The 26,164-nt window shown below is 33.9% G+C and overlaps 1 protein-coding gene across 1 annotated transcript; it reads right to left on the reverse strand.

Annotated features, from left to right (window-relative positions):
* Positions 1-957: 957 nt before the first annotated feature.
* LOC106068552 (uncharacterized) lies at positions 958-26,164 on the reverse strand. Its single transcript, XM_056033768.1, has 19 exons — positions 26,008-26,164; positions 13,617-13,789; positions 13,236-13,324; positions 12,953-13,096; positions 12,663-12,855; positions 10,975-11,225; positions 10,269-10,479; positions 9,687-9,950; positions 9,287-9,514; positions 7,589-7,816; positions 7,297-7,473; positions 7,111-7,199; positions 6,811-6,951; positions 6,338-6,547; positions 5,239-5,836; positions 4,623-4,859; positions 4,027-4,389; positions 2,986-3,198; positions 958-2,298 (listed from the first exon to the last, which is right to left on the reverse strand). Exons 2-19 carry the CDS (start codon positions 13,761-13,763, stop codon positions 2,173-2,175), a joined length of 3,909 nt encoding a protein of 1,302 aa, XP_055889743.1. The 5' UTR covers positions 13,764-13,789; positions 26,008-26,164; the 3' UTR covers positions 958-2,172.

Here is a 26,164-nt window from a genome sequence, read left to right on the forward strand (position 1 = left end):
CAGCGTGTGTACATTACACATAAAGGTTTCATGATCAACTCCATACAACTTTGAACATTAACAAAATAAATTAGAAACAACACACAATACAACAAGTGTAAAAGAGATTTCTGTGAGAACAACCCCAGGACACAAAACAAATGTGTGAAGTAAGTCTCAACATAAGGATTGAAGCTACATCTGAGACAAGACGAAAAACTTTTTAAAGATCTCTATATGATCTATTATATGAAAGCCTGAAAATAAAATATTCTACAGCAGTATGCAGTGGAAGCTAAATTTAATGAAATACAATTCACACCAAAAACTAATCAACTTAGGATAACATGTTCATTTAACACGCATTACCTCCCTTTAATTTATTGGTTGAAGCTCATTCAATTCAAAACAAAATATTTAAAGTCAAAAAGGATTGAGAAAGTCAGTTCATAGATTTCATAAGCACTTGTCAATGTTGGAAAATGGCTGAAGTTATTGTATCACAAACAAATGAATCTTTCCTAGTTCAAATGTTGCTCACTCACAAACAGGTCAATCTCAGGGTAAACAAAATACTTCCTTTAGTTTCACATCACATTTTGTTATTCATAAAAAAAAAACTTCAGGTTTTGTAACAATACACAATCCATTTTGTAGATGTGACTTCAGTAACAGTTTTGTGATAGAAGAAGTAAGTTTCCTTCTGAAATTGCAAGAATGTTTACATTTCTTTTGGATTAACAGTGTAGTGCTGTTCACATCATGGAAGTCATGACATAATTAGAGATGTCATAGATGTGTTAATGCCAAGGCCATTATTTAGTTTTAGACATTTTTTATTTATTTTTATACTAACCTACATAAGTGGCTTGATTTATTGCAATGTTGTTGGAACAACTAAATATTATAATCATATAAATCATCAGTCAGTAATTAAACCCCTTGAAGTTCAAAACAAAACAAACAAAAAGACTGCCATAGACTGAAGAAGCATTTATTAAAAAGATGAAATGCAAAGTACTACATCACAAAGTAAAAAGATATAAAACAAAATATAACTATCACTTATAGGCTTACGCTTTAAAATTCATAAAAATTTTAGTCCACATGGTATAAAAATGATTTGTGTCTAAAACCCATGAAACACACTTTGGTTAGATCTTCCTTATTACTTGAATAAGATTCAAAATAAAATAGTATTTGTTCAAAGTGTAAATATGACTATCCTTAAGAAATATAAATATGGATACATCATACTTGCGTAAATAAGATTCAAATAAACAAGAGTGAAAAAAAAACTGGATATAGAATGCACAAAGATGAATTTTTATGTAGAATAACTATGGCTAGTCATGGTTATTTAGCAGTACAGAGCAAACAAAAAGATGCATTGTGCTCAGGCAACAAGTAAATGTGTGCTCTCAAACAGTGTTTAGTAGTAACCCACAAATACAGTACACAATCTACTTCATTCTAAAATAATGGACTTCAAACTACTCAATGATGTTTAACTATGGTGTCACAAGTAGATGAAATTAGCCATGACATAAACACTGGGGGTGACAGCATGAAGACAGTCCTCACCCTCAGTGCCATTCAAAGGAAATATAATTTTTTTAATCAGAATTTCTGTATTAAACAACCTGAAATAAATGATTTACCCTTCTAAGTTTACTGTGGTTAGGATAGAATGAAGTAGTACAACCCTGTGTGCTCCCTTTCCAGAGGCCAATAGTATGAATGGCTGAACTGAGACCAAGCAGTGCTGTGTGATCAAATGTCCTTACAGAGAAATAGAAAAGAAAAAATAATACATCGAAGCAAGGGAGATAATATGCAAAGATTCTGACCATCTCACTGACTTGATCCACTATTTTGATTGGTCATTAACAAAACAGAACAAGAAAGTCAACACAAACAAAAAACATTTTACATGCCAACTTTAAGGAAGTGAAAAATGCACAAAGTTTGAGTTGACTAACCAAAGTAAAAATGATTGCTATCTAAAACTAAAGCATTGGAAATAAAACAAGTAAAATGCTCTTTAACAAAACAGCACATAAGCCTCTGAGTTATGGAACACATAGGACCAATAGTTGACTTCAGTTCTTATCAAACCCTCCCTACATTTGTGCTTCTCTTTCACTAACTAGTGTTGCGTATACATCTGAAAAGACTAAATGCCAAAATGATTTACAAAACATATTCCAGAAGAGTTGAGTAACTAGTCTTGTCACCACCAAAGTTAGCATTCAATGTGACCTTAACACCTTGCCCATACAAGCCTGCAACCTCAACTTGCTTGGCCCACTCATCACCCTGTATGAGACAGACATGAAAATATTACATTCAAAGAGATAAGACACTATTAAAACATGCATGTAAGAGAGTGATTATTGAATTTACTACTTACTACTACTATTATATTTATTTGAGACTAAAACACTACATTCATTTTCCCCAACCAATCTATTCTTCACTGCTTCACTGTGATTCAAACTCAAGGACCCCTTCAGGTTCTAAAACCAAGAGCCCTACTTATCCAACTTATTCCCTCCATGTTGGTAATACAACAATAATGAGAAAAGTCACACATTTATTTCTGAACAATAGTTTGTACAAAATAATATTACTAAATCTCTGCTCTACACTTCAGCATTGTAATGTCTAGATATTCAATGGAAACAAGACTTTATTAAGTCAGTGTAAACTTTGTCTTCTCTAGTACTTGATTTTCTTGCATGAGCTTTATCCTCATTAATTTTCCACTAATATACAGTCACAAACATTTATCTTTCATAATGTCTACATTGGCCTTTAAATATTCCAACCTCTCTAAAAAAGCTAAATAAATAATTCAATATATACATGACAAGGTTCCATGTCTCTATCAAACATCTATCTTTACATTTTTTCAATCTAAATTTGATCTGTCTCAAAATGTACTCATTTATTCACATCATTCATTGAAAACTAGCAGGTAGAAAATAAAAATTAATTAATCACCTGAAGCCTGTCCAGATGTGTCCAGTTCTGTCCAGCCACTACAGCCACAGCTTCAGCTTTGGGAATGCTGACATGGAAATTAATTTTCCCAGGGAGGCGATCTAACTGAACTTGGTGTGCATGTGGTCCCCTGTTGGTTGGAATCACACCTGGTTCATACATGAAGCAACCCTCTTTCCATTGAGCATATTGCTTGGGGAAGGGGAAAACAGCCTGGAGAGAGAGAGAGACACACAAATAAACAATCAAAAACATTATATACTTGCAGCCCTGATAAAACACTTGGAAGTAGAAATTATCAATTTCAGGAAGAGAGAAAATATTTTCAGTTTCTAGTAATGAGTAATATATTTTTGTTAAAAGTTTAATATTTTAAAACAATTATTACACTTTTGAAAGTTTTTGTGTCTAAAAATTTCTATATTTTAAGTAAGGTCATAAATTATTTCAATACATTTAAAGTAAGTTTCACAAAAAAAAAAGTATACAATCAATAACAATTTTTATAGGCAAAAAAACATAGTTGTATTCATTGTATAATAATATGGTGGCGCTATATTTCCAATAGACATATATACATAAATCAATATAAAATTTAAAAAATATACCAGTGTACCTATAATCAAATATCTGGTACACAATGGACCTCATTCACCAATCGTAAACAAACAACATTTAGCCACGTGATTATCTATATCTTCTATACAAATTATGTAATACACACAGGCTGTCGCTTTTTCATTGTTTTATCAATATTATCACGTGGCTAAATGTTTGTTTACGATTGGTGAATGAGGTCCATTGTCTCTATAATAAATGCAGAAAATGTAGAGAGAAAGTTAAACTACACATGTAATAGAGAAAATATTGTGAAAGTAAGCATCCATAGATATTTTTTCACCTCCAGCAATGTATATAAAAAAACAAAAGCTAAAAGTTCACACTATCATATTTTTTCTATCATTTAAGCATCACTGAATGACTGGATAATTGCACCAGGAAGTATAGCATGCTCTATTATATTCAATATAAAATTCCTACCTGTGTAACACCTTTACAATTGATCAGATAGTTAAAGACTCCAGGTAGTTGTTGACTGGGGTCAGCCTGTGGCATTGCGTAGATCTGTAGTTTATAATAACCCACTGTGGGCATGTTGACAATAAAAGATATTTGTGAGCCGAGACAATTGGAGAAAACAAAGTCTGGGAACTCCTCGTCTGAATCAACAGCTATCAGGTTGGCAGTCACACGCATGGGGAAAGATGTCTTCATTGCAATGGTGACTGTGTTTACATCAAGATGGACTACAGGGTCAACATGGGAGATACACTGCAAGCCAAACTCATCAAACCTCTGTTGTTTTCCAAGGTAACCATGAGGAAGACTGGGCAGTGGCTCAACCTAGTAAAAAAAAAGGAAACAAACATTATAATAGGAGCATTGCTATGAACAACTTTGGGTCATTTAACTAATGCAGACAGTTCCAAAAGACAGAAATCTATCATCATGAAATAATTCTATTAAAAAAAATGTCCTCTAAAAATGAATATCACATTAAAAATTATTTATTTAAGACATTTTGATGAAGATTCTGACAAGACTAAATTTTTGGGATGACTACTATTTTTATTTACCTTCACATCCTCCTGACAGAGAATGAGATATTGAGCAACATGATATAATGTGCTTCCTTCCTTCTCTGGGTTGTTGGCATAGATCTCCAAGCCATACTCTCCTCTGCCTGGACAGCTGACATTGAAGTAAGCTGTGTTGCCTACTGTCCTGTGTAATACAAAACCTTCCAGTTCATTGTCACTGAAATGATTGCTCTTTAGTTTAGCCATGAACTGCATGTTGCCACTGGTCTTGATCTGAAAACAATATACACATAATGAATATCAAATGGCTCATTTTTTTTATTCTATACACATGAGTGTCATTAAATTTGACTATCTCAACAATTAAACTTAGAATAAATTATTCATACTTCTATTTCTACTTACTAAATCTAAAGGACAGAATTTTTAACAAAGAATTAAAGAGAATAGGGTTTCCTTCAGCACGCAGCTAAGTATTTTAATACTGTGAGAATGTAGAAACTAATTCTAAATATAAATAAAATGTATTAATTTGTATATTTTGTTAAAAAGGTTATTTGTATTATTAATGATTTTTTTTTTTGTCGTTGGTGAAATGTCAATACCAAATCAAAACACGGGAGAAAGAAATGAAAGCAAACCTATGAGATACCTGTAATTCCACTTTTCCTTCTCTTGTGTTCAATGTGGCAGTCTGTTGGTAAGTACTCAAATTGTATCTATAGAATGCAGATCCAGCTCCCCAGTTGAGATAAGAGCATGGTGGGTAGGGCTCTGGTGGAGGCTCTGGAACTACTTCCTGTTCAATCTTGTACTCACAAACCTGGGCATAAACGTTATCTTTGTTTTCAGGAGTGTCTTCTTTGGCATAGATGTACAGAATATAAGAGCCAGCCACTGGCAAGCGAAGAGAGAATGAAGCAATCCTTCCAGAGCTCTCCTGCAGACCATAGCGACTCAGCTTCACACCATTGTACTCCTCATTGCCATCCTCAAACTGAATGGTGAAGTTGAAAGCCACAGCAATTTTATCAGCTGGATAGCGAAGACGAATGTGGAGCTCACCGCGACTGTGAATGACACCTGTGCGGTGTGTGACAAACTCTAAGCCATATTTGAAAAACTGTGGTTTCATATGAGGCATGGACTCAAACTCTTGAAGTGTAACACTGCGCTCCAGCAGTTGCCACTGACTATCCTCAGGGAAATGGGTGTAAATCAGCTGATGAGGATCAGGCAAGAAAAAGTATCTGCAAATAAGAAACAATTTTAAAATAAACAAAACCAACTCTAAAAAGAAACATACATATAACTGAGCATTATAGACATTATACACCTAACGAAAATCTGCTGCCGAGGATAGACGTAGACGGCAAAAAGAAAATCTTAATTGACTACTAGCAAACAATGGTTATGCTTGCCCTAGATGTGACAAAATATGTAGGTCACAGCTGGGGCTGTGTAGCCATGTGAAATATTGCATTCCTTATTAATCTTTGGACTCGAAGACAAGCTTTATTATTATTATAGACATTATATATAAAATATTTGTAAGCTTGTTTTAGTTATTTAAATGTTCTTAGAGTAGAGTTTCTAATACTGACTATCAGATGGAAGAGTGTAATACAAATTCTAAATTTGAATTTGAAATTATATTAATGCTTTATAAAAAATAAATACAAAGATAAATGTACAAAAGCAGAACATATTCAAGTATGCCGAGTAAAAAGTGGTGTCAATGTTTCTCTTACTCATCTAACTGGTAGTGGAAATCTTCAGTTGATGCTTGCTTTCCAATGATTCTCCTAGCAGCCCAGTGAGCATCAATAAGACACCATGTGCCATAGATGTAGACAGCATTCCACGAATGTTGGTTGGTGCCTGGTGTAAACTTCTGACCTGGTCTGTAGTCAGCACCTTTGGCATAGCCACTAATGATTTTACTGTGTAAACCAGCATAACTTGAAAAAAGAAAAAGTACAATGTTTACTTTAACTAGAAAAGTATATAATTGAGAGAGATATATGGAAGAAAATGAGTGTGACATAAAAGTAACCAACAGGTCCTCCAACAGAAATGTATACATTGCACTGTTGGTTTGTTATATATATTTTAAATATATTATGTAGTTCATTCAATATTTTTGCATGATAGACTATATGGAAACTAGTCTATATTTTAACATAAAAAAATATAAAAAGAATTTTATTCGTTATTATCTTACTTGCACATTGTGTCAAACACCATGGCATAGGTAGTTTTACCAGTCTTAAGACCCATCAAAACCTCCTCAGGACTTCCTTTATCTACCTTGTCAAAGTTCATTTCTTTCAAATTCTTTGTAGCTAACCAGCGGAAAATGACTCTAAATTAAACAAAGAAACTTGTATTAGTTACATCTTTAAGGTGTAGGGCATGGTTTGCAAAGTCAAGCAACTAAAGCATAAATTTTATTTTTAAAAAAATTGTATTAGGTTGATATCATTGTTTTCTATCTAATTAAATGTAATAAATGTGCCAATACCTGACTTTTTCTAGCTCATTAGTAATGTTCTTTGAATAGATTAAATCCCAGACCAAGTCCCTGAAGTTGTTGTGTTCTGATTTGGATACCTGTATGTTGGTTGAATAAGAAAAACTATTCATTTTACACTAGCACATTGTCAATTATAGATCTAAATCTATTATGTTATGTAGATACAAGTAGTACCTGAATAGCATGGTCATCTACAGATTGTAAAACATTTCTATCAATAGCTTCTAAAGTTGGTTTCTGGTTATTTCCAGCTGGGGCTGGTACTGGGGCATCTTCTTTAGCAGACTTTTGCTGAAGCTGGAATGAAGAAGGAGCTGCTTGTCCCTCTTGACCAACAGACCTTTTCTCCACCTGAAGAAAGAGATGTATAAAAAGTTGAGTAATGCATACAATGAGACTAGAAGTAACTACTTATTCACTTAAAGTCAACCCTAAATTTATTGTCACATATATTATGTTGTTTTACCTGGATGGGTTTAGTGCTAACAGGAATCTGAACAACTTCCGCCTTCTGTGGTTTCTGACCTGTAGTCTGTCCTACACCAGGTGCATAGGAAGAGAAGCTTTGTCCTTGTGGGAAGGCAAGGTTACTCTGGACAGCTTGTTGACGGCTGTCAGGAACAGTACCATAAAGGTACTGCTGCTGTAGAAGCTCAGGTGGTGGTGGAGGGAATTCTTCATCACCATAGGCATCCTGAATCAAACAAGAGTAAGTGATTGTTTTTAAAATGCAATACTCCATAGAAGAAATATGATGAATGTTATTTCATATACATTGTACAGTGATGGGAACAGACTTTGAAAAAATTTTTGGAAATTTTGCACACCTCTGTTTTTTAACTGGCCTGTTGCTGCGACTTTAAAAAAGATGTTGCTGAATTTTTTTTAATGATGTAGAAACATTTTATTTCATATTTTCTTTAACTGATGTTGTATTACATAATAATTACACTGTATAAGCTTTACTGCACACATGCACAAAAAATGCATGCAAGGCACTATTGTTTGTACATATAGATGAGAGGAGAAAGCTTTTTGCAGATTCTATGCTTTATGTCTGGGTCCAGGCAGTCTGAGCATTCTACAATAGATAACTGCTTTACTGGTATTGTAACAGCTTCTCTCTCAAACAACTATAAAGAATAAATGTGTATGAAAATCAAAACATGCTTGAGTTTTGGAAATACCTCAAAAGTATGAGCTACACTTCTGTTTGTTTCACTGATTATTAAATTTTGTACAGGAGAAACTGTTTATTAAACTTTGCACATTATGTCCACCAAAAATGCTTTGAAAAGCAATTGAGAGAAAGCTGCTGAATCTCTCCTTAGTTCTTAAGCAAGAACAACCAGATGAGGAGCAATGCTTAGAGGAAGAGAATGTTAAGCAATAAGACCGCGTATTGAGGCTTCCTAAATCTTTATGTGACTCTTTTTCATGCTGATACAAGTTGTTTAGAAGAAGTGGATTTCTACCACACTGGGCTTTTAAAGCATTAGTAATGATTAGTTATTAGTTAGATATAGAAAAAACGTTTATATTTCTCACTATAAATCTAGATCTATCTATAATCTAGATCTACTTAAATCTAATAACTTGGATCTACATCTCTAGTGACTCTAGAACCAATATATTATTATTAGATCTAGATCTATATTCTATCAGACTTATACTCAGTAACTCACTAGTCATGTAAAGTAGCCGAGGCATACATCTAAATATTAAAATCTATAGAGTCTAGATGGCCGGTAGGTCTACTAGATCTAGATCTTTTAGATCTATGTCTAAATCTAATCCCATTTGAACTCATGGAAGTCAGCAGGCAGGGTTCAAATTAGAAAAATCTAGGGGCCATCATATCAACAGAGTAAAAATTAATACTGCATAGCGGCCAGGCATCATGACATTAATATTTTTAGAACTGAACTTTTCAAGCTGGCAAGCAGCCTTTGAACTTGAAGTTGAAGTCTAGACGCTCTAGATCTAGATCAAAAGTATTTCAAATTAAAGAAACTTGATATCTTATCTAGAATATATCTATCTAGACAGGAAAATTTTGGATTTTTTTGCTAGAGAATCGGATCAGATGAAATTTTCGGAATTCCGAAAATTTTCAGAAAATTCCCATCACTGATTGTAATACTGATTAAAAAAAACAACTCACCCCAGCAGAAGAAGCATTATATTTGCTAGGTTTTGTTGTGGCCTGTTTCCCTGGAGCGAGACCTCGTCTATCTGGAGACTCTTGATAGAAAGCTCCTTGCTGCTCACTCTGTGGGGCGTAGTGGACATAGTATTGGCAAATATGTGTGTAGGTATCTCCATCTTTAGCTGGGTCATTGCCATACACTTCAATACCATATTCACCTCTTGTTGGCAATTGAACAAATACCTAATAAAAAAAAAAAAAATAGTAAAATGGTGTACAAAAAAGCACAAAACAACTATTGCAAATTTTTTATTATGCTATTACCATTTGCTATATAATTTTGTTACTATTCTTTTTTTTTGTATAAACAATCCAAACAGCTACTAAATTAAACTAGCTAAATGTTTGGACTAACTTTGACAACATCGCCTTCATCCCTTTCCTCAATATATTTCTCCAGATCTTCATCTTTCACTCCATTCTTGCGCAGTTTGCAGAGAATGTAGGCTGGCTTCGTTTTGGCAAACTCCAGATTGACCACTCCATCTTCAGTGGTAACAATACCATCAGGAGGGCTGGCAACAATACCAAGTTGGTCAACAGCCACTCCAGGTCCCCAACTACTGTCTGAACAGGCAGGAAGAGGTGCAGCATCAGTAGCTGCTGCATCTGCTATCACCTGAAATGGTTGCAATAGATTGACTATTTATAAACAACAAATCAATGAGGAAAAAAACAACAACTAACAATTAGATTTACATTATTTACAGCTCCATAAAAATGGGGATCACCTTAATACTTTGTATTTAATCTTAAATTGCCTTATATTGTATTGTGTTTATTTAAATAAAATGATCATTTCTTATGAGCTTAACAGTGAAATGTCGACCCATGATTTAATCAACTTTTAATGTATGTAACCTGTTTTTAACTACTTTAACTATTCTAAAAGCAACTGTGACCCACTCATAATTCTAGCAATAAAATGATGACTTACTTTATACTCAGCTGAAGCAGTAAAAATATTTTTGACTCCAAGTTCACCAGTAAGCAGCTGACCAAATATTGTAAAGTAGTACTGTCCAGCTTTGGGAGCTCTGAAGATAAAGGTTGTGGTCTGGTTCTGACCTTGATGCTGGAGGGCATAATTCTTCAGTTTCTGGCCCTGGTAAACTTCTTCTCCAGTGTCAGCGAATGTGATTTTATAGCTGGTGAATACAATAATAAGTATTATATATTACTAGTGCATACAACAAATGTAGACATGATAAATGTTAGTGATAATAATAATAACAGTAAAAATTAATTTTACAAACACCAGATAGATAGATAAAAAGAAAAAAACAAGATGAAAATGGAATGTTCTAATATTTAAATGTATAAAGTAAGTACATTTAACTAAAGTAAGTACATTTAACTATCACTTTATAAAAGTAGCTTTTTTATATTATTTCAAAAGGGCCAAAAGGTAAAAGAATAAAATGAAAGTTTAGAAGTTGGTGTTAATCATTTTAAAATTTCTTTAAAAGCCATGCCCAAGATGTTAATAAGTTCATTAACATTTTTTTTAAACACTGTTGTTATATTTTTCAGGATGATTTCTAAATCAGACCCAAATAATAAAGCTTCAAATGGTGCAGATGTCTTGTGGATCAAAGATCTTGTTTCACTGAGACTATGAAATTCAAACAACCAATACTTACGTGAAGTTTGTTGGTTTGCAAAAGCCTAGGGTCAAAGCTAGACGTCCTTTCTTGGTATCCACAACACCATTGTGGTGAGAGATGAAAAACATTCCACACTTGAAGAAATAGGACTTCACCAGTGGAAGGTTCTCAAAGTCTTGCAAAGTGACAGGTGTGTACAATAGTTGCCACTCATTTTTATGGGCCCAGTGACTGTAGATGAGTTGTTCTGGATCAGTCAGGAAGTAGAAATCATCATACTCATATACCTAAAATACAAGTCACACTAATTATAAAACCATCAGGTTCATACTCCTAAAAAACAAAGTCACATTAATTATAAAATCATCAAATTCATACTCCTAAAATACAAGCCACACTAATTATAAAACCATCAAGTTCATACTCCTAAAATACAAGCCACACAAATTATAAAATCATCAGGCTCATATTCCTAAAAACATTATATTTTAAAGTGATTTTTTTCCATTTTTAAGTTCCTTTAAACAAAAATATATTAATACCACTTATGGTATGAAGACTTAACCTTCAAAGAGCAGATATAATGAAATTAGCAAATTGTAATCCCAGACCTGCCTACCAAAAAAAGTCCAAATGCGTAACGCTGATGGTCAAAATGCGTATTTTGGCACCAGAATGCGTAACACTTACGCGATCCACTATTTTGTCATATATATATATATAATATAAGATCTAGATGTCATGATTAGATCTACAATAGAGATGATATCTAGACTAGATCTATGTCTATATAATGAATATAATCTACTCTAGATCTGGGCTCAAGAGTATTAAGTATTACTGATGCCGTGGATCCGCTACAAACGTAGGTCTACTCCAAACTTTCCTAGGCCTACCTTCATCCTTGATTTATTCTATACTAAGACTAAGAATCTAGTCTAGATCTAGACTAGATGGTAGTAGATGTTATCGATCTAGATCTAGTCAATCTAAATCATACTACAACTAAATTGGATCTAGATCTAGATTGTAGAGTAATGTACAGAATCATGACATAACGTAATGACTAGCTAGAACTAGAAAGCTGCTAGATCTATTCCTATATAACAAGTTATCTAGATTCTAGATCTAGAATCCAGATCTAGATCTAGACTAGATATCTACAATGTCACTCAATGTGTTTTGAATCGATAGCCTTTCGATATTTTTTTCTATACAAATGAATACGGGAATCAGGGATTCAACATAATTAATTTCTACTAATGAACTTACAAAAAAAAAAGCCACGTTGGTGTATCACATCAGCTATATGACGGTACCAACCTGGTACCAACCCGCCACTCCCTCACTCTCGCGTTCTTCATTTCTAGACTAAATCTAATTGCTAATTCCGATTAGAACCAATCAACGTATAGATCTGAACACAATGTCACTGTGTTCCCCCACCTTTTTTGTTCCTCCTCCCCCCCAACCGTGACCTCTGTGACCCAACAGGACGGCTTAGCGTGACCTCCGTGACCGCTCATAAGCTAGTCAAGAGAGTGGGAAAAAAAGGATACGAAATGTGTATCGCGACGGGTTAAATGCGTATTTGCGTATTGACGGTCATTTTTGAGAGATTTTGCGTAACGAATACGCATTTTGCGTAACGGTAGGCAGGTCTGTAATCCCCTAAAAATTAAAAACCTGTTGAACAAAGAAAGATATGTTAAACTGGCACTGACCAGGTTCTCAGGCATGTTTTTCTCAGACACTAGGTATCTAGTAGCCCAATGAGAATCTACCAAGTACCAATTGTTGTCAATAAGGACTGCATTCCAGCTGTGATTGTACTCATTGCCTTTAAATTTGTCTCCTGGGCGATAATCCAGTCCCTTTGCATAGCCAGTTAAAACAATAGAATGTACACCAGCAAAACTGAAATACAACATCAATGGAGTTACATGAAGCACAGTACATGCCTAAAACAATTGATATTATTACTTTAAAAAACAGACACAGTAACACAAATTACCGGCAAAGAGTTTCAAAAATTCTAGCATAGGTGCCCTGCTTGTTTTTGAAAGAAAGGAGAACTTCTTCTGGACTGTTAGGTTTGGCACCATCTCTGAATGAAATGGTGTACATGTTCTTGGAAGTCATCCAGCGAAAAATCACCCTATTAAAATAAGAAAACAAGTAAGTTTGTTTTTTTAAAAACATTTACCTATTTTATATTTAATTTACAAGAACATAAGAAAAAAAAAAAAAAGAATCAGAATGCATTGAAAATAATGCTAGTAAAATTAAAGGCTTGCCTGCATTTATCCAAGTCAGCCTGCAGGTTCTGACTGTAAACCAGATGATATATCAAATCAGTAAAGTTATCATGCTCTGTCTGGGCAACCTAGACACACACACACACAAAAAAAAACAAGTTTAGTTACTTTACACCTAAATAAGTTTTAACAACATGCAAACAAAATAATTATAGCATTTGTTTCCAGCAAGAATAAATGCCAGTACATTAAATTTTTTTTTAAACATTATTTAAAAAGTAGTTGTCTTGTATATTAATTTTTTTTATAAAAAAGTTTGTAGAGTTTACTAACTTAAAATTTAATATTAAAATGGATTTAGGTTGTTTTTCATATTCTTATCACTAGCTATTAACCAAGGATATCTGATTGAATAAATACCTGTATAGCGTGATTGTCAATAAAGTAAAATTGTTGAACATTTCGATAAAGATCAAACTTCCTGTAACGAGCATGTACTGGGGGAGCGTGAATCTGCCTAGCCCTGGAGTCATCAGGGACAAAATTTGGCGGAGCCTTGATCTGCATTGCTACTGCTTACAATTCCAATAATTCTGAATAGAAATTTTTTTTTTAAATATTAACATATTATTAAAAACATATTAAAATATTAAAAGTGGCTTGAGAATCAGCATGCATCATAAAAAGATATATGATCAGTCATCAAACCAAGCAAACATTGACTATGTGAAAAAAAAACAAAGATTGGAACAAATCAGTTTATATCAAAACAAATGTGCAATTTTCAAGTTTAGTGTTTGATCATACAGATATTAGAAGTATATAACTAAAAGGCTTGACATCCCCCCCCCCCCTCTTTCTTTTTGCCAGATAAGAATAGAGTACAAGGGGATTGGTCTAGTAGAGATAAAGTTTGTACTCCCAGCACTCCTACTCAAACACTACAACAAACATGCACTTTAAATGTACCAAGAAACTTTCTATAACCTGAGATATGCATCTTGAGTTGTGAATGACACATTACATTAGCACAATGCTGTACAGAAGGTCAGGATCCGGTGACCTCAATAGGACAAATAAGCTACAGACCTAAATGTTTCTGTAAGCTTGTAATGACTTGAATGAATAAGTGGCCATGCAGTTAAAATAATTTAAACTGGGCCTAAAACAGCTCTCTCTATTTTTCTAGGATGGAATTTAAACAATGCGAAGAAGAATACTTAGAATGCTTACAACAGAAAGACTTGATGCCTATGTGCTGAAAACCATATCACTGAGATCTAGTTTAAAGCAAATAATTTTCTGAAGGCTATGTTCCAACTTTGTGCATTGTGCAATCTTCTGCAAAACATTAGTGACTATCAGTCAACTATCAACAAAACATCATTAGGTAACTAACATTCTAGCTAGCTACCTGTCAACTAACAATTGATGCTTAACAAAAAAAAAGGGGGGGGGGGGGTGAAGGGGGGATTGTTCTTGTTTTCACTGTCTAGTAAACTGTGTGTGTGCAGTAAATGTGTGTACTGACAAAAAAAAAATGAGGGGAAAAGATTACAGACAGACGAATTTATTGGAAACACCATCACAGCTACACATAATACAATACACCGGAGAGAGTGTGTGTGTTTACGTGTGTCCACAGAGAGGGGTGGGTTGCCACTAGTCCCAGTTCATGACTCACACAGAACAGCAGGGATGTAGACTCTTGTGTTAGTCTTCAAGTGGCAGACCACTCACCACCTAACCCTATCGGTTTCAACACATAGATGCTCACCTATCGTGCAATTGACTTTTTCCCCCCTCCATTCTCTTTCACAATCTCTCTTCTAAAAATAAAAGCTACCGGTGTTGTTTTAAATTGTTTACCTATGTCCTAGACAAGAGCGCTCATTCTAAAATTAACCTCTCCAACTGGTGTCCCAAGAAGAAAGCAACAGTACGTGAACGTGGTCTAGACTACACAGTTGACTGTGCATAATGAACACAACATATCGCCATCAAGCTAACAGGGCTAAATGTCATCGCCTTTAAAGCCACGCCCTCGTCATCAACGCGGAATAAAAGGCTCAAGGCATGTGACACATTGGACAAAGCTCATCATAGACACTGTGCCATAAAGTGTAAAATTGAGTGTTCACAGATTTCGTTAGCTCTGCAAGGCATTATCAAATGACAAACACTCTATAGCCCCCCCCCCCCCCCAATGCTAATACGACGGTAATGAAAAGTTTGTTTTTTTTTTAATTGGGGGGGGGGCGCAGCTATATCTAAATCCACAAGACGATAGCCCCGGTCAGTTGCAATCCAAAACCTCCAGCAGTGATGTTCTTTGACATTTCGGACACCGCTGAAGGATTTGATTAGTGAATGTGGTTTAGTTTTACATTATTCCAGTATTTAATGAAAGTCAATTGTAACATTTAATTACTTGTATTTTTAACGTAGTTTTAAACATTTCTCGACTGTACCTATTCATCAAACAACATGCTTAGCTTTAAAAAAAAAAAAAGGGACTACGACATTCTCCCATGTGTCCAGGTTACGGCAAGACACTAGAAAGGGGGGGGGGAGCACCCAAGATGTCAGAGTGTAAGAATGAATCAGTCAACCCACTAGACCTACAGATTGTGCACAAATTTGAAATACCATACAGCGATGTAAACTTTGGCTGAATGTCAAGGTTAGAGTAACAATAGCGCAAGATGTATAAAGTGGCGAAACAACCAACATGATTACATAAGACTACATACGCAAACTACAATGCCATCGCGTTAGACTCAACATGAATGTATTGCCACACAACGGTGTACTTTCAAAGAACTGGCAGAAAGATCTAGATAATCTAGTCAGGCTATCAGAAGTACATAGATAATGATAAAGGTTTAACAAGTGTACATACTATGCGTGTCTAACATTCTGTTCACAATTTTAACAAACAAAAGTGCTGACAAGGTCTTTTTTTTTACAGAGCTTCTAAATACTTGTCTTTAGAATATATATATATATGTGTGTGTGTGTGTGCGTGTGTGTATTTTTATCTATGTATATATCTATCTTCTATGTATCTATGTATATCTATATCTATAATTGTTCCACTAGGCAGTTTTTCCTCCTAAGCTATTTCATGTTTGTAACTGGAAGAGAACACTCTCACGTATACATACCAGTTTATAAACATTTTTTCCTCCTGTAGACCTGGCTTTAAGGTGAGACCACAACGTGGAAGGTTTTTTATTTTTACCTGGAGCTCCAGTTAATAACGTGGATTCCACAGATAGGTGAAACGGGGAATGTGAACAAGAAAAGGGGGGGGGGGGCTATTCCAGCTATAACCTAAGATACATAACGATTAAAGTGATGTATGAGAGACCAGTGGTCGAGTTGAACATTGCAACAGAGCAATACAATTGTGGGGGTGGGGGGTGCAACGTGTGTGATGGAAAGAAATTTTGTTTAATACTTTCTGATCAACGTTACACTAGGTTTTTGTTAAAGTATTATTTAATGAGCTAAAAGTGAACGGCTTGGCAAAAGTGTTCAAGCACTCTTGAGTTTGAACTCATCTTGTTGAAACGTGTGTGTATCAGTTGAAATTGTATTTGGGATTAGAACGAAAGATTCAAAGGTCGATGTCACACTATAGCCACAACGGCCAAATAAAAACAAAAAATATGTCTATAATTATTTAGCAAGTTGTTGCAAAGTTTAAAGATCTAAGACAAACAAGCAAACATAAAACTTGTGAGTGAACCAAGATACGTTTGTAAACGTGTGGAATTATGTTCTTCACAAAGTGTGACATGGGTGGGCAACTTGATATGCATAGACCAATGTTTATGGTTTAGGAAATGTCAATACCGAAAGGGTTTTTCTTGAATATCTATATTATAAAGTAGAATGTGAGGGGTATGTATGTATGTATGTTACTTATAGACATCAAAACCGCTTGACCAATCTTGATAAAACTAGGCAGGAATGTTCCTTGGGTACCAACTTAGACCTTAGTGAATGTATTGTAGCCCTAAAACAAATGTAAGACCCTCAAAAAAAATAAAGTTGTCCGACTCTATTACAGCTATAGTATTTTATGGATCTAGGCCATGTCTACAATGTTGACATGAGAAAAGATAGAAAGGATTTAGACCTAGATCTAATTTTAAGAAATACACTTTGCGCAGATAGTTTTTTACTTCGATACATGAAAATACAAAAGAAGATCCATTGATTTCATTATATAATTAAATTAACCTTCAATTTTGTGTTTCAAAAGCATTTTTTACATTAATTAGTTCCTTATATCTGTGATTACAGATTTCCTGACGAACATTCTTTCATTAGACAATTCAGTAATGAATCGCGTACTAAATATTAATTCGTTTAATTGTTTACTTTATAATCCCATCCCTAGATCTAAAACTCTAATTCAACTCTAAGATGATAAAACTTCTCTTCGCACAGATAGTTTTATACTTTAACACATAAACATATTAATTAAAGTCCATTCATTTCATATTTTGATCAAATAAACATTCAAATTTGGTTTTCTAAAGCTACATTCGTTTACGAAAGCTGCGAAGCCGAGTTAAAGGCCTAGATCTATAGGAAAGGCCCATCAGCGAAATGGCATATAAAGCGAACACCTCTCCGTAATTTTTATCTATTCTTATTTATTTCAAAAGTAACTGCAGAACTAATAGAATGGTATTACAAAGACTCCATTTTTCTACATTTCCCACATATTCACTTTCGTTTTCCCTCATACAATAAAGCATAGCTGAAGGTCAAAGTTGACATGTATGGAAATTTCATTCTCAAAACGTTTCCGGATAAATGAGAGTAGGTCCGAACTTAAGGCGATTTTAAAGCACCAATGGACATCGACCGAAAATAAATTGCATATTATGCTTCTTAATTGATGAGGAAATAGTTAGCTAGAATAGCTAAGGCTATTCATTTCGTTGAAAAAAAAATATTATGGGGTGTTCGCTCAAAATGACCTTTTTAACTGAAAACCTATTCAGCGAAACCCCTATTATAAGCTTAAAAAGCTATTAATAATAATTTAGTTACTGATTTAATCTGTTTTTCTTTTTGTCGTATCTATTGTTATTGTTTGTAAACTGAAATATTAAAATAATAGGCCTATTTCTAACTTTAACCCAATGTCTTCGATTTCGAAGATTAAGGATGAGTGCATCACTACGTGTTTCACATGACTACGCCCAGTTGCGACCAGCATATTTTCCCGCATTTTCTTTCCGTCTAAAATGTTTGACTCGCAGCTCTCCAACAGTCTCTCAGAGGTCATATGCTGGCAGCTACTTTCCTCTTTGCCAGTGAGGGTGAAATGACGCTTCAGTTGATGTTAACAGTGCTTATAATGGGGGGGGGGGGACCTCTGTTTTGCCGTCCTCCTTTTTTTAACTGACTGGTTAACCTCTTGTTACTAATTAATGATATTAATATGTGTATAAATGTTGAAAGATCGGGTTGATGGTGATTAAGTGCACTGAACATTAGTTCTTTAAAAAAAAAATAGTTGCAGTAACGAGAGTTTATGAAATGGAGAGTAGTACGACGTGGACTAGCCTATAAGAAGGTGGCGAGATAGAATTTTGTAGTTTCTTTCTTTCTTTTTAAAAAAAAAATATTTGATCGCAAGTTTCGTAGGCTATATAGACTTCAGTTCCAAGCAGAGAAAGGAGATGTGGAGCACGAGAAAAGTGAAAAAAAAATTAGGCCTAATGACACAAGGAGGACATTATTTATAATGCTTCATGGAAGAAGTTAGATGATAGAACTAATTGAAGCATAATTTCCTATATTTTAACATGCTATTTCGCTATTTTTTACGGCCTTTCGCTCATTATGACTCCCGCGAAAATTGCGTTCGCTGATTAGGTCCGACCCCTACCGCAATTTGACTTGAATTATAAATTTAATAGCTGATATGGAAAAAAGAGTCAAATTTAGTTTTATCGCCCAATAGCTGAGGAGTCCGCAGATGTTTTCATTTTTTTAATATGTTTAACCATTGCGGAGTTAAAAATTCTAAACCAAAAACTGGCACAAAAGCGTTCGCCATTGGTCCTTTCCCATATATTCATTCATGAATCGCGTACTAAAAATTATTTCGTTTTATTGTTACTTTATAATCCCATCCCTAGATCTAAAACTCTAATTCAACACTAAGATGATAAAACTTCTCTTCGCACAGATAGTTTTATACTTTAACACATAAACATATTAATTAAAGTCCATTCACTTCATATTTTGATCAAATAAACATTCAAATTTGGTTTTCTAAAGCTACATTCGTTTATGAAAGCTGCGAAGCCGAGTTGAGATAGGCCTAGATCTATATTCATTCATGAATCGCGTACTAAAAATTATGTCGTTTAATTGTTCACTTTATAATCCCATCCCTAGATCCCTAGATCTAAAACTCTAATCCAACTCTAAGATGATAAAACTTCTCTTCGCACAGATAGTTTTATACTTTAACACATAAATATATTAATTAAAGTCCATTCATTTCATATTTTGATCAAATAAACATTCAAATTTGGTTTTCTAAAGCTACATTCGCTTACGAAAGCTGCGAAGCCGAGTTGAGATAGGCCTAGATCTATGTTCATTCATGAATCGCGTACTAAAAATTATTTCGTTTAATTGTTCACTTTATAATCCCATTTATTTAACAAAGCTATCGCTCTTTTCGTTTTAATAGATAAGAATGTATCGACTTCGGGTAAACCATTTTCGCAAAACTAATTTTATTTTCGTAGCGAAAGAGAAATAACGTGAAAGGATCATTAGCTACGTTTAACATACATCTAAATCCAATCCACTAGATTGTTCAAAAGCAAATGTTTTAATTTAAAAAAATGGATTTAAGCCTATTAGCTATTTTGATTTGATAGCTTCATTCACACTATTTTTACATTGACACATTCGCTTTACTTAGTACATTATTATTTCGTTTAATTGTTTACAAAACACTCTCAGTGACTATATCGACAGTAATGGCAAGTAAAGACCCGCGGGTCGCGGGTAACATATGTCTAGTCTACTATAAAGATGTATATCCCTCAAAAAAATATATGATAGATATAACAGCCTAGTTACATACGCGCCTAGAAGGAAATAAAATAAAAGAATGTTAATTTAACTGGTAAACACACCCTCAAGTTTAAGTGTACAATTACACCTCTAAATCTCATACTATTCAGTTAATACCCGATATTGCTTTGATCAGTTCATAAAAATCGAACGTTCTGAATCCATTTTCATGAGTTCATAGACTTTCAACTAGTGTATCAAGCAAACTTAATACCGCAGCAACTGCCAGAAAGGCATTTTTCTTATCAACCTGCAAGTAGGTTGCAAATAATTCCAATTTCTCACTTAACGACCAGCAGAAACAAAAATTAAAATGAACTTGAAAATAGTAGGCCTACGCTCCTTCACTTGACTACAGGTATTTAGCTGGAAGTAATGAACACAATTTTCCTCCCAGCTAGACCAGGTCAGCAGAAGATTGATGAGAACATGACCTGGATGGCAATACCCTCCCCCCAACTCACCAAGGGACTTATCTGGGTGAATGTGGGCCATGAAATATCGATCTATTTATTACATTCCTGTGTTGAAAGGATTGTATACAAACACTACACAGTGTGTGGAATTACATATGTCCTACAAGTTCAGTTGTAGAGAGTGGAACCAACTGAGTTACTTACTTGGCTACATTGAAAGTACGCAGTCGAACTGGGTGAACCAACTGAGTTACTTACTGGGCTACATTGAAAGTACGCAGTCAAACTGGGTGAACCAACTGAATTACTTACTGGGCTACATTGAAAGTACGCAGTCGAACTGGGTGAACCAACTGAATTACTTACTGGGCTACATTGAAAGTACGCAGTGGAACATAATGAAAGTTCAGCTTCTTGAACCGGGGCCCACAGCCTGTGGCGTAGCAACCATGGCGCTAAGGGCTTCATAGCACATGGGCCCATGACTCAAGATCGATTGGGGCCCACATGAGCCCTTGGGTATAAGACCAAAGTGGCAAAAAAATATATGAAATGATACGAATAGTAACTATTGTACATGTCTTTCCTCATTTATCAATACATTACTTAACAACAACAACAAAAAAAGACATTGTTTTTATATTAAATACACATCTTTAGAAGTCATGAAATGCATTGTCAAACATGAGTTCTATAGAGTTAACTTGAATTTCCCAAAAGACATTTCAGGAATAAATAAGGGTTGGTATTTTAGCAACTTTATCATTATGTCAGCTGTCTTCTAGAAGTTGCATATTTCTATGACTTCGTTCAAAGTGTGAATGATTTTGGTCATTGAATGTCAAGCGGTCATCAAGGAATAATGCTCTAACAGCTAAGAAAATCAATTATTTTGATGTGCTACGATGTTAAAACAATTTAATGTGTGTTCCCCAAAGGAAAAAGAATGCCTGGAAGCTGTAGCACTTATGGGAACATTTAAAACATTCGATACGGTACTATTGTTCTGCTTATTGCGGTGCACACAATTGTAAGCGCAATCAACGTTGTATCAAAAATGTTGCAACGTGAACAGCAAAATCTACGTCAAGCTGTGAGGTTGCTATGGTAGCTCCCTCTTGGGATGTTGATCCAGTCTTTTTGCTCCACACGATTGGAAGAAAAATAAAAGACAATTTGATAAGCCTATCACTGACTACTGTTTAGAGAACATTCAAGAGGAAACTAAAGACTTTCAAAATCAACGTATTTTACAGAACTATCAACGTCATTGTTTCTCAATAAGATAACATTTCTTTCCCATGACAAAAATTGTCAACATAATTCAGTCATTAATGCCCGGTTTCAAGTCCAAAGAGTTCTATGCCTTGTAGTCTCTTCTTACCAATATGATGCTGCCATAAAATAGTGTTCAAAGAGGCAATCCTACAAAGCTTTCCATAACCATTAACGACATATCAAGTCAGTGGGATTAGCCTGTTTTTTTTAATCATATACAGCTACATTGGATCATTAATTTGTCCATTATCCACAACAAACAAGTTATTGTTTCACTTTACCTGAGACAATTTGTTGCAAAGAGCGGCCATTCTCGAAACGACAATTATTACTTACGACTCGATTATTTTGTCACACACTAAATTCGTCTTTTTCGGGGAGGTAGCCCACCAACATATCCTTGAACCCGGGTACCTTGCTACGCTACTGGGCTTGATGTGAACTCAAAATGCCCCGTTGTTTTGTTAATTTTACATTTTTTTTTAGTTTATTCGCATCTATATACAAATATGTATAATGAAGAATGTATTACAAATGATACACTCTCTACCTACGTCTATCTTAATACGATACTCAAAAATTGTCTACAAAACTTGACTGTTGAAATACCTTTAGAAAGTCGCGTTCTAGTTTTATATTGACTTCACCATCGTAGCAATACTTATGTGCTGAATATTCCTCCACTTGTTTTACATTAGTTAGTGTATCGAGGAATTGCGAACATTCCAGGGAAGGAAACTTATGGCCAAAGTGTTACAGCCGGGATAATAGAACAATGTTAACTCTTTATTTCTCTCAAAATGAAATGTACAACAGCTACTATAAGCCAACAACGTGTAGAATAGGACCTTTGATTAGTCGCGATTTAGTTGGAGGTTATGTCTCTAAAGTTCGACTGACCCGCAGAGGCCGCCCAAATATTTTTTGTTTTTTTTTTTGTACCACACAATATATTTACAATCTTATTATTAACATATTTATTAGTTGTTGTTTTTTTGTCACCAGCAAGTCTAAAATGTGTTACAGGATAACAGAAGTTTTGTTCAAGAAATAAACACTGACTTGTTGGAGCCATGTTACAATGTATTGAAATTAATGTACACTATGTAGCTCGTCAAACTTATTTTTTTAGTCGATACAAACAAACAAGGTCGGGATATTCCCACCACAATTATGTTCATACCATCCACGATTTTTTTTGTTTGAAAAAAAAAAGTTCAATAAAAGCTATACATGTGACTGTGTATTTAGATGTTATAAAATATTGATTTTCAAATATGTTGAATAATTTGTTTAGTAATTTAAAAAATGTAATTCAGTATTATGATTGCTTAACACTACATCAACTCCAATAAATGTGATTTATGTGATATCTTTATATTAAAAAAAAAAAAAAACTGAACTAAACAAAAACTGTTCACAGCATTTCAAAAACACTCCACTTTCATCAGGCTACTAGGGCATAAACAATTCTATTGCAAGATACAAAGCTGACAGCTATCTGGAAAAGTTCCAGGTACCTGTTTGTTTCAATAATTAAGAACAGAAATGAATTACCCTTAAAAAATGTATACCTTTCATCATTGAAATTACAACAAAAAATAAACACTTAAATGTCACTACTGCTAATCAAAAACATAAATGATGTATTTATTGCAAGTTGCACAAAAGAAAATGTACCCATTTCTTCATAGTCTAAAAAGCAACCTGCCATTCTTTCTAGCATATTATGAATTAAAAGAAAGTATTTTGGTGTAAGTTATTATATATAAATATGTTTCATTCCTAGAGTTTGTGCACCATATTCCCAGAATAAAAACCTAAACTGATAATAATAAGGCTAGCAATATTATAATATAAAGGTGTAAGTATTCACTATCTCCCTAAAATTTTAAATTTTTAAACTATAGCTCACAATATATTTAAATTTACAATCAATATCTCTTTTAATCTGCTTCCACCTGAGAAACTTAATTCTTGAAGAAAAAAGTGTAGTAGGATGGAGACAACTATCCTGGTAGAATAAGATGAACATAACTCTTTATCAGTCATTTCTATTTATAGCTAGACCCACTGTGAACTTGAGTGCCAAAAGGAATGAGGTCATGGCAAAGCCCAGCAAGATGAGTCAACTTGTATATGATTATATTATTGATAATGGTGATAATAGGTAAGCTTTCCCAATGGAAACAGTAAAAGTAACATTTGTCTGAATGTGTAATGAATGCCTGGCACATCTAGAATAGACTAATCTGAGAACAAATGTGTATGTTAACTTAACATAACCAACTTGTTCACCACAAGCAATGAAATAATGATTTTAAAGTTTGAGTTATTGGCACATCGACACAAATTTTTTTTCATTAAAAATGATATATAATAATATAAAAATGTAATTCCAGTTAGGTATTATCCAATGTAGGCTTTCTTAAAAAACAAAACTTTTTAAAAATTATATTATATAGTGAAACATTTCATAGGCGTGGCTATATAATTTTTTCTATTAACCTACATCCAAGATTTGTTGTTTTTTTATTTGTAAGACACAGAAGGTTGATATGAAAAAAAGCATGTTAGATTGATATATAAAATATATTTGGCTAAAAGCATAATATTATATTTTTTTTATTAATATTTGTAAATATTAACTCTTAAATAAAATATGTTAAAAATGTAGGTTAAGATTTTGACTGAGAATAATTAAAGCTGCATTGAATTGGTAAAATTAAACCTGAAATTGATATAATTTATCTTTTACTTACTTTTCATGTATTTATTCTAGCACACACAACTTATGCAGAAAATGTACACACACACATATATATATATATAAATATATAATAGGTCAATGTCACCTAACCTAACAATAGGCCACTTTCTCTATTTTACTGGTGTATAAGAAGGCAATTTTAGACATTGTAAATTTTCAGCTAGTCATATGGGAAATTCTGTAATAAACATTAAAGTTTCATATAATAAGTTCTTGCTATTGTAATAAACTAGCTAATAAATTTGCAAAAAAAGACTAATAATATGTTGGGATTAACATTCTTTTATTGCTCATTTACATTTTTTTTCTTTCTCTTGCATTTTATTATGAACAAACTACTGGAATAATTAACAAGTAAAAAGCCACTTTGTGAATTAATCTCTCTAAATAATAAGCATTTGAAGAGTTCTGCTAAATACTCAGAATGTGTGAAGTGTTCTTTTACGGAAAAAGTTTGCACACACTGGTCTAGAATAGATGATCAAGATCTAAATATCTAGCTAGACCAGATCTATCTATAGGCCTATATTATAAGAGTACTCTCTGGTCAAGAAATCTAGACTACTCTTAACAGTAACAGTAGCAACAATCCATCGCAGTAATAATTAATATAGATCTAGTCCTAGAGTAATCTAGACTCTTACTCTTAGTTTCTTACTGATCCCAGACTTATTTGTCTTAGTGTTAGTCTTAGTCTAGAATAGTTTAATTAACTTATTAAATTTAATTTATGCCACTTATGGTAGATCTATTACTCAATATATCTTGATCTAGATTAGTATATATATAGGTCTAAATTCCTAGATTCAAAGCCAGTAATTTAATGTAAAGTAAAAGTCAGACACTGACACTACTGACAGTGACACACACTGACACAGTCACAAAGGCCTCAAAGAGTCACACAGTGACACTGTGACAGTGAGACAGCAATATAACTTAATTTTTAATGATGATCTCTCTAGATCTAGAATCTTAGAGTCTAGATGGTCTCTAGATCTAAAATCTATTATCATTTTAAAAAATAATAACAAAAAGGAAAACTGCAAAAAAAGCAAAACAAGAATACGGAAGTGCAGTCACTCGGCTTCAGCCAGTTGACTGGAACTTGTAGATCTAGATTTAATCAAATTTAATGGTGTATATAAGCTTTTGTAGTCTAGATCTACTCTACTTAGATTTAAATAAGCTGATTTTCCTATTAAAAAAAGAGATGTGGACTTACCCAAGCAGAAGATAGGTCTAGCAGTTTAAGAGGTAAACGAAAATGATTTCCTGAAGGTGCACTACCTCCCGAACTAGCCAAGATTTTTTTGTAGAACGACGCTGCCGGTAACCCGTAAAGAGAGGAAATTTAAGACAATGCGCAGACAAGATGCGCC

This window comes from Biomphalaria glabrata, chromosome 1, assembly GCF_947242115.1.
Source record: "Biomphalaria glabrata chromosome 1, xgBioGlab47.1, whole genome shotgun sequence".
Classification (NCBI taxonomy): domain Eukaryota; kingdom Metazoa; phylum Mollusca; class Gastropoda; family Planorbidae; genus Biomphalaria; species Biomphalaria glabrata.